Genomic DNA, 10,889 nt, shown 5'->3' with positions numbered 1-10,889 from the left:
ATACAACTTACTTTAGATTTTTATTCTTTTTATTGATGATTTATAACAAGTTGTAGTATTCACAACTCATAAACAGTATAATTCATCTTTTGTTAAATGTGTGATGCACAACAATATCTAGTTTGAAATAAAGGCTGTGTTTTAAAAACAAACATTAACAACTCTCTTTTCCCCATAGAAACGACAACAAAGCATGTTTTAGATTATTATTTAAAAAAACATGTTTTAAATTATATAATGTATCTGAATATCACAATTTATTCGTGATCTTCCAATATTTGCAAAATGTGTAGTTACTTAGAATTTCGAGTACTCCTATTCATAATTTGGTAAACGTTATGATCATTTTTAGAGTAGACATTCATTTTTTTTAAACATGTTAAATTTAGTGAGAGAAGTTAGTCCTAGTAATGAAATAATGTTCTATTAAAAAAAGTGTTCACATCCTTAATGTTCGATTAATCGTATTTTGAACAAAATTGATTTTAATTAATTAGGAAAATGTGCGTAGATAAAACAATAGAAGAATAACTGTGTAAAAAAAAAAAAAGTTAAACATATCCTTCGGACCCACAGAAATCACATCCGCGCCCATTGTTGGCAAAAAGAAACGTTTTCTGCCTTTGGTTGTTTCAACCTTTTTTAATTAAGTAATAAAGTCTCCGATATTTTCAGATATTTATTATTGCATTTATAAATTTTTTTATTTTAAAAATACACAAGCACCTCATGTGCTTTTTCTTCAATTGTCAAGTCTTTCTTATAATTCAAAGTTCAAAAACCTCCTATTTATAAGCATTTTTCTTTGGGGTTTTGCTAATTTTCTATTTCACCATACCATCTTAGACATGAATATATCATATTTCGTCGGAAAAAAAATTCAAAAAATCGCTTTTGCCATCTGTTAAAATCATTATTTTTGTTTTAGAACATATACTTATGTAGGAAAACTACATTTTAATTCTGTGTTGGATGAATGTTCCATCCTTTCAAGTTTTCCCAGAAACCTTATTCTCCGGTATTCGATCTTTCTTTATTTCGTTTGAGAACTCAAATTCAATCTTTTTTCTCGATGTAACTTTTTTTCTTTATCTGGTCTTGAGATGTAATCAAATCCAATTCATTGAGGTGAGGGAGGGGGAGGAGGAGGAGGTTATAGGATATGGGAACCTACAACTACAAAATATTCAAATGCTTCAACCTTAAGTTCACTGTCTCGGAGCCGGGCCCACCCGAGGACGTCAAGTACGTCTTTTACAAGTTTTCCTCCGGCGCCGATCACTTGTCCGCCGATCAGCTAGTCAAATTCCTGGTGAAGCACCAATGCGAATCGGACTCGACCTCTTCAGATTCCACCCAAATAGTTGAGAAGATCCTGCAATTGCGGAAGCAGAATGAGGAGATTGAAGCTACGGAGGCCACGAGCTCTGTTGAGGGAATGAGCCTCGACGAATTCTTCCATTTTCTACTCCTCGATGATTTCAATGCCCCCTTAAAATCCCAAGTAAGCTAATCTTATTCCTCTAGAATGTCTGTGTTTTATTGTTCTTGGACATTTCTTTGGTACGTACATTCCGTTCTCTCTGGTCTTGATGAATTCTTCCCCCTCATGCCAATTCGGTTGCCAAGTTCTCTGGTCTCCACCCCCCCTGCCTGTATTTTACAGTATCAGAAGAAATCAAAGCAAAGGAAAGAAAAGAGGGACCCTTGAAGAGAAGAAACCCAGTAACTTTGATAGGAAAGGTCAATGACAACAAGGGGAGCCCATCCCTGCAAAGGACCCATAAACTTCGAAAATATTAGAGAATTAAGGCGTTAATGAAGGCAAACAGTTTGAGAAATTGACGCTGCACCTGTGAAATATGTACTATAACACTATATAACGATTATAGATTTATAGTCGACTCGTCAAATTAAAGAGCGCATTAGCCAAACGTAAGTTACTTCTTTCAAAAGTTACTTTCACGAGAAAAGTTAAAATTTTTTAATCTTACTAAGATGGAATTTTTAGGTTTCTTAGTTATCCTTTAGACTCAGTTGTTTATGTGTTGTATTTTAAAACTATATGCATGTTTATCATATGGACACAATGACTCGTGTGTAACATACTTGAAAATAAGCGTATGAGTTTTTGAAGGTAGAAAATTCACTGTATGAGCTCATTGATGTACTAAACCTCACGGACTCTAATAACATTGTATTGTAAATTAATTTGTATATAATGATTTTCTTCCGGCATGATGTTCTATTTAATCATTCTAAATAATTCCCATGAACAAAGTGTATTGACTTGGATAAAATTCTTGAATTATAGTGTCAATTTCAGGACTGTGACAATCATTTGTGAACAATCCATAGTTAGATCAAGTTTAACATCAATTCCTTATTAATTTTATATTTGTTGAAGCCTGTTTATAGTATGAAGAAGTGAGCAGGGAAAAAAGATTAAAGAAGGGATTTAGCTGATAATATCAAGCTTATAGCCGTTGGTATCTTTGTGTTTGCATGTGGGTGTTCCCTGCCCTTACTTACGATGGTGAATTATGTATAGACTGCATAATTACTAAATGAAGGTAAAAGAAGTCTCTGCAAGATAATACAAATGGTGCGTTATTTCAGGTGCATCATGATATGAATGCTCCGCTGTCACATTATTTCATATATACAGGACACAATTCTTATCTGACCGGGAATCAACTGAGCAGTGATTGTAGTGATGTGCCAATTATAAAGTCTTTGCTTGATGGTGTGCGAGTAATTGAACTAGATTTATGGCCAAATTCAACTCGAGATGATGTTATTGTGGTTCATGGAAGGTACTTCTGAATCCTCAGTTCAACCTTGCGAAGAGAACTTCCTCAAAATCACTTGAGTATTTTTCTTTGAAATCTTTTAGGACTCTCACCTCTCCTGTTGCACTCATTCAATGTTTGAAGTCAATAAAAGAGCATGCATTTGTTAAATCTCATTACCCACTGATTATAACTTTAGAAGCCCACCTCCCGACAGACCTTCAAGCTAAAGTTGCAGAGGTAGGCTTCAATTTCTATTGCCCTTTAGAAGATCCAATGAAAACTATGTGCCTTTGATTGTTTCTTGCGTCATTTAATTCTGTCTGTTCCCAGATGGTATCACAAATATTTGGAGAAGCCCTTTACTATCCTGAGACGGATGGTATAGCAGAATTCCCCTCACCAGAATCATTGAAAGATCGAATTCTTATATCAACCAAACCACCAAAAGAGTATCTTGAATCTGAATGTTCATCGCCAACAGGTCAAATGGATGAACCAGAAACTGATAGCAAGGTCAGCAAAAAGATGTTTATGTATAATCAATATAAATGTATTATTACAATTTAAAACTTAAGTTACTTTATAAAAATTAAATACTATTTACTTTAAAACTTATGTTGCCTTGGATTTTGGACTTTTCTGTGTTTTTCTTAAATTTTTTTTCTTCCTAGTTTGACCATTAGAAAACTTCAAAATCCTTGCAAGGGTAATTCTAGTCTGTGGATAACTTATGTTCACCCCCTAATTTACTGGCGTGATCTTTTTTCTTTTTCATTTCTTTGTAAGAAGTTATGGAGTCCTCCACTGAAACCAAAATATATATGACATTCAAGCTGATTGGTGTGTAAATAAATTTATAAATTTAATTTTAGTTGATCTAACTGATATCCACAATCCATCCATTAAAAAAAAAAAAAGAATATTGTCCCTTTTTTAGCCTATTTATATAATCCGTAATTTACTCATGGATATTTTGATGGGTGGCTTATTGGTCATGGACCCAATTTGCCACCTCTAATTTTACCCTGTAAAATTAATTGTAAGCTCTTCATGCTTATATCACTGTTTTAATGGTAGAATGAAAGCCATGAAGAAGTGGAAGATTTGAATGCAAGTGAAGAAAAATCACTCCAGCAATGTGCGCCTGAATATGGGCGCTTAATTACAATCCATGCTGGGAAACCTAAGGGTCAAGCGAAGGATTATTTAAGTATTGTTGGTGATGTCAGACGCCTAAGCATGTGCGAACAGATGCTTCAAAAGACTTGTGCATCTCATGGAACCGAAATTATTAGGCAATTGCTAACTTTACTTCGAAGTAGTAATTGCAATATAATTTTTTTCAATCATTTTTGTAGCTGACAATCTCCCAGCTTATATGTTAATTCTATTTGTAGGTTCACACAGAAGAACATTCTCAGGGTTTATCCAAAGGGAACACGTGTCTCTTCCTCAAATTACAGACCACATATTGGGTGGAATTATGGGGCTCAGATGGTTGCATTCAACATGCAGGTTAGGGATCATTCTTTATTGTTTAGGTCTAAATGCACCCAATAGTATTTATGTTTGTATTTAACTATTTATTCACGTGGACCAACAATCGAGAAAATTTTGAGGTGTGGATTTCTTCTCTGAGCTATATTTTATTTCAAAGAAGTTTTGCTTGAGGTGAAATGCTTTTTCTGTTCTCTGCATGCAATATGCACACAATTTTTATTATGTTTGAAATCATCTGATTGCTAGCAGTGAATCAGTTTTTCAATCGTACTTGAAAACACACAAACACACACTCATCTCTTGAATACTAGAGAACTTCTTTGTTTTTCTTTCATCTTGAAAACCCGGTCACTGCAAGGCTTCCTCTGGCCTTCGTGGAGGAGATTGCAGGACTCTTTTGTCAAAAATACAATAGTTTTTTTTATCAAGGCAATTGCATTAAATTCATTTGAAATTCACCTAATCTTCTATACAAATAGAAACCTTCTGGGTTATCCTTTGGCAGGGGTATGGCAGATCACTATGGTTCATGCAAGGGATGTTCAGAGCAAATGGAGGTTGTGGTTATGTGAAAAAGCCCGAGTTATTGTTGTTGAGAGGTCCCCATGGTGAGGTTTTCGATCCTACCAGAACACTGCCGGTGAAGAAGATTCTGAAGGTGAGAGGCATAATTTAAAAGGGAAAATTGGTTTGTTTGATGGCGGCTCCTGAAATCTGTTCTACCCCCACTTACAGGTTAAAGTATATTTAGGGACTGGATGGAGCTCAGATTTCAGCCAAACACACTTTGATTCATTCTCCCCACCAGACTTTTACACAAAAGTGAGTTGGATTCTTGATCATGTCTAGGAGATCGAAGTCTTACTACTGGATGCAAAGAAAATAAAGAGAATCCAAATGACATTATTATAATTATCCTTCGAATCTGTTTCAATTCATGACAGGTTTGTATTGTTGGAGTAGATAATGATAAGGTCAAGAAGAAAACAAAGGTAGTAGATGATGACTGGTTTCCCGTTTGGGATGAAGGGTTTGAATTCCCCCTGACTGTTCCAGAGTTGGCTTTGCTGAGGATAGAAGTTCGAGAGTATGACAGGCATGAAACGGATGACTTTGGGGGGCAGACATGTTTGCCGGTTTCTGAGCTAAGACCAGGATTCCGGTCAGTTCCTTTATATGACAAAAAGGGCAGCCAACTCAAATCTGTGAGGCTTTTCATGCATTTTCAGTTTGTTTCAAGCTAAGCGATTCAATCTTCTAGCCTTCAAGCTCTTCTTGCTTATAATGGGGATGTCTTTATTTGTTTTTCCTTCTGACCATTGGAGGCAAGAGCTTTTTTATCTATAGCTTCTTCAAACAGTGCCATAGGCTTTAGAGTTTAGTGGCTTTCTTCAATTCTATAACATCAATTAAACAAATAATAATAATAATTTTTAATCCTTATAATTTCATCAAGTTTTGTTTTAGTCCTTATAGTTCTTTTCATATCCTTATAATTTTTACTCCTTGTAGTATTAAAAAGATTGGGTAATCTTTGTTTTTCATATTCTTATAATTTTCATTTTTTCAATGGTTTTAGTTTTTATAGGGCCTGAAAACACTGAAAAAAATCTACAGGAACTAAAGGTAAGATTCGATAAAACTATAGGGACCACTGATAATGTTAAAAAAAAAAAAACAAATGTTTCAAGAACTTCAAATGTTGCATCTGAGGCCTTTAGATCTTATAGCGTGTACCATATACTGGCGAGAAACTTACTAGACCAGATAACCATGTTGGTCATGACTGGAGAGTTTGTAAAAGACAAATAATATGTCAAAAATGAAAGCGAAGAACTGCATAATAATTAACTTGATCCATTAATCTTTTCTTGACAAATAGGTGGGTTTCTTCCATGATGGATTGGTGAACTCATGTCTTAGCCCTCCATAATATAATTATTTTTTCTTTTTTGATTGAGTCCCTCGGTTATTAAAATGCTTGCAATATGTGCTTATATTCTTTCATGATTAACGTAGTTTACCGCTAATTATTCTTGAAGGAAAACCCTCTTGTGTGTGGAGAGATAGGTTGACTCTCAATTTGGTCGTAAAAATAAATCACCCCCCTCAATTTAGTGCCTCAATCTCGAAGTACTTGTAATAATTTTTCTAATTATAAATTTAATATCAAATATAACTACCTCAGCTAGACACCAAATTAGAGTTATGAGTTAGTAGTGGGTGCTTGATTGAGATTGTAAAAGTCAACATTTATTAGCGTTGAAGGGTTGATAGAGCCACGCAAGGGGGTAAGAAGACGAGTATGGCGGTATATGCCTAAACTTCGCAAGGCCCACCTCAGCAATAATTGGGTCTCCATCCAACCGTCAGTTATCTCTCGATCTCTATCTACTTTACCATGATGGGAAATAGACTGCTGCATTTAAAAGCACTTCCATGAAACTCTTTAAAGAAAATTATCTGTATTCCCCCCCACCCCTTTTGGGTTGAATTTCCTATCTATTCAAATTTGCACTTGAATGGAGAAATTTAATGTTTGCGTTTGAAGAGAATAAAAGCCATTAGCGAGAGGGATTCAATGTGATACTATATAATGTGTAGACATGCCACGCGCAGGACGTGACATCAAGATTATAATTAACATAACTTTTTTATTAATTTTGAATTGAGGTCAATTCATTATGAATTTAATTAACATACTGTTTACAATCATATCTAACAATTGATACGGATGTCCAGATCAAATTTGGAAGTTAGCAAACCATTTCGTAAGTTAATATACATAATTTGATTGTTCTTTGTTCTAAACAATACGTAAAGGGCAAAAATGTCAAGCAGAACCTCCAAAATTTGAGTTGACTAATTGCTTTCTTGGCTTTTAGTGTTGATTTTATCAACGATTAACATCACTCACTGTATGTAGAGATAATAACTCATAATTTTGTCTTGATCTTTTAGCATAGTATTATTTTTTAATTAATAATAAGTTAAAGTCCACAACAAGAATATCTAATAGAGTTTCTCTTTAAATGATTTGAAAATATAATTATCTCCATCAGTTTCAAAATAATAATAATAGTTATGAGAGCACTATTAACAAATAGAGCTAACAAAACATAACAGTTAGTAGAATGCACAATGAGAAAGAGTAAAGGAAAAAACTGGCTTCATTCTAGGTCCTTTTTACCTAAAGGATGTATAATCTATAATATGTCTAGTGTGGGTGGATTTGAATAAATTATTTATTTAGATACACAAAAATTTATAAAATTAAATTTAATTCAAATTTAAATTCATTTGAAATTATAATTTTTCTATAGTTTCAAATTCTCACTGCATCTTAATTATTTGAAATATCAATCATTTTAAACATTTTATTTTTTTTACATTTTTTATTATTGATACTTTTATGATTCTTGTATTTTTTTCTCAATTTTTGTTGATTAAAAAATAAAAATAAACTTATCATTTTTATTTTTTTATTTTAAATCTTAGTTCATATTTCCTTTTCATTTAAAATTTTTTAAATCATTCAAATAAATGATTTTAAATACATGGACATCAAATATGAGATTTGAAATGCACCAAACGCTACTTGATTGGTGGGTTTGGATCAATGATAATTTAAATTTGGATCAAATTCCTCATTTGAATATATAAAAATTCAAAAATTCAAATCCAAGTTTATTTTTTATTATAATTTTTTATAATTTTAAATTCTCTTTACACCTTACTAACCATTTCAAATGTCCCGTTCTCTTTTTATTTTTATGATTCATATCTCTATGAATTTAATAGATTTTCTTATTTCTCATTGTTATCTCTTGTTGATTAAAAATAGAAATAACTTTATTATTTTTAATTTTTAATTTTTTGTTTCGTATTTTAATACATCTCTATTTTTTCTTTGCAATTTGTTGAACAACCAATGCAAAAGATTTTAAATATGATATTTGAAATGTAAAATTTTAAATTAAAAATCAAAATCCATCAATCCAATCGCAATCTAACATTAATCAATCAATATTTATATTTACAATATTATCATTTTTTATCTGAAATATAACATTATCATTCACGGCAAAATAACTGCACTTAAGTTTTAAATGCTTAGATGACGGAAGAACTAACAAGTTCTTAGAAGGAGTGAGAAACTTAGAATTTGTAGATTCATCATTGGACAAGTGCCCCCCAAAGAACAAAAAAGCATGAGAAAACTAACTAAAGCGACGAATCATTGGAGTAACGCAAAACCTTTCTTTTTCTTTACATAGGAGTAACGCCAAAATTAGCTTCAATTGAATCGTCCCTTTCTGACGTGGAAATCGCCAAGCTCATTAAACTTCTAATTAACTACCTTGTATTTACTTCCATGCCATTTTATTGTCCAAAATATGGCATGTATGAAAAGAGAGTCTTGGTGAAGCGTTAAATCTTTTCTGGACTTTTGGTTTTAGAAAAGTTAATTTGTTTTCTGATTCAATAAAAGCTACAGAGAACATTCAAAAAAATCAGGATCGGTTTTACCTGACTTTTAGTGTTGCTGACAATTTTAGAAAAATATTTATGCAAGACTGGGAGGTTTCTTATAATCACATTTTCAGAAAAGCAAATGCCTCTACAAATTGACTAACATGCAATGCGCTATGCTCACATGATTATGGAACCACCCTTGAATGTTTAATCATTATGGGTTATAACTTCAGATTCAGTTCTAGGGATATGAGTTAATTGTTCTCTTGTTCTTTTTTCAACTTCTGGGCTTTTGCCTCTGTATGTAATTGAAAGGAATGACAAAATTTTTAATTCAAGTTGCTTTAATTATCAATTTAGTCTCACAAGTTTAATTTAATTTTGATTGATTTGGTCACTTACAATTTTTTTAAAATTATTATGTTAATCTTTTAAATTTTAAAACGCAAATTAACTATCAAATTAATTTGATCTGTAAGTTATATTGATGTCTTAACATGTATATGTGGCTAAATGACCTATCGAATTAGTTTAATTTTTATTAATGTAGTCTCTTATTTTGAATTCTCAAATTTGTTTTTTCTTATCGAAATAAATACAATTCTTTTCATTAATCTATATGTCTACCTTTAGTATTCCTTTATCCATTTCAATAAATTTTAATCGTGTTATTATCTCTTTAAACAATAAGAACCAAATTGATAATTAACGCAAATTTAAAGGATGACATGGATAAAAATTAAATTTGAGGGACCAACTTGATAATTTTAAAAGAGTTGATGTGAAAACCTAAATGGATACTTTTTAATAAAGGAGTAACACTTGTACACTAAGCCGACCATATCCATTTTTTTAACTTGTTAAATACTGAATATATTGTTGTTAATTTTGAATTTATTGTTGTGAAAAATCAAATAGATAATTATTGATGAAGGACTAATTTATATAATTAAACTCATCTTATCAATTTTTCTAACTTGTTAAAAACTGAATGGATTATTTTTAATTTTGAATGAGCTGTTATCAAAATTAAAATAGATGTTTGTTCATGAAGGATTAATTCTTGTATAATTAAACTCATCTTATTAGTTTTTATAACTTATTAAAACTTGAATAAATTATTATTAATTTTGAATGAGTTATTGTCAAAACCCACATAAACACTTGTTGATAACACTTGTACAATTAAATCCATCATATTATTTTTCTAATTTGTTAAAACCTAAATAAATTATTGTTAATTTTGAATGAGCTGTTATCAAAATTGAGTGAATACTTGTTAATAAAGGACTAACATTTGTATAAATAAGATCATCCTATCCATTTTTCTAACTTATTAAATTTTGAATGGATTATTATTACTTGTTAGTTTCAAAGTTGTTATTGTCAAAACCCGAATGGCTAATTGTTTATACATTTGTTTTATTAGACTCATTCTTTCAATCATCAACAATAAGTATTCATTTAAGTTTTCACAATAATGGATTTCTAATTAATAACAATTCATTTGCAGCTTTAACAAGTTAAAAAAGGGATAAGATGGTTTTATTATACAAGTATTAGTCCTTCGTCAACAAGTATCCATTCAAGTTTTGATAACAATTCTTTTAAAATTAATAATAATCCATTTGATTTTTAACAAAAAGTTGATAATATAGGCTTAATTATATAAGTGGTAGTAATTCATCAACAAGTATCCATTCTCTTTTTGACAACAACAATTTCATCATTAACAATAATACATTTAGACTTTAACAAGTAAAATATATGAAGTTTTAAAATTCTCAATTTGTAATTAAACATGTTAAATCAACAAGTAACATTAGTAAAATAACAAGTGTTATTTTGAAATTAACAACACATTTTTAGGTTATAATATGGAAATGATTTAGAAACTTAATTGCTATATATATTTTATGCCATATATAATTACATGAACTTGGTGGCCAAACTTTTTATGTGGTTAAAGGGTAGTGGGAACCCTTTTGGCCAACTTTACCAATTTTTTTAGAAAAAAGAAGTATTATTGGCACTAAAGCTCCAATGACCAACCGATGGTAGCAAAGTCTTTGATGGCCAGGGCTAATGACAATGAGGGTGACTATTTTTTATTATCTT

The 10,889-nt window shown here is 31.2% G+C and overlaps 1 protein-coding gene across 1 annotated transcript; it reads left to right on the top strand.

Moving 5' to 3' along the window:
- Positions 1-922: 922 nt before the first annotated feature.
- On the top strand, positions 923-5,761 carry LOC129298595 (phosphoinositide phospholipase C 6-like). Its single transcript, XM_054937023.1, has 9 exons — positions 923-1,504; positions 2,620-2,816; positions 2,897-3,032; positions 3,126-3,308; positions 3,873-4,090; positions 4,193-4,310; positions 4,801-4,953; positions 5,031-5,117; positions 5,240-5,761. The coding sequence occupies exons 1-9, from the start codon at positions 1,163-1,165 to the stop codon at positions 5,537-5,539; spliced, it is 1,734 nt and encodes a 577-aa protein (XP_054792998.1). The 5' UTR covers positions 923-1,162; the 3' UTR covers positions 5,540-5,761.
- The last annotated feature ends 5,128 nt before the right edge of the window (positions 5,762-10,889 follow it).

The sequence above is a fragment of the Prosopis cineraria genome, unplaced genomic scaffold (genome assembly GCF_029017545.1).
Source record: "Prosopis cineraria cultivar Desert tree isolate PC_DT_omini unplaced genomic scaffold, ASM2901754v1 PC2, whole genome shotgun sequence".
In the NCBI taxonomy this organism is placed as follows: Eukaryota; Viridiplantae; Streptophyta; class Magnoliopsida; order Fabales; family Fabaceae; genus Prosopis; species Prosopis cineraria.
This window is presented reverse-complemented; position numbering and strand designations above follow the sequence as displayed.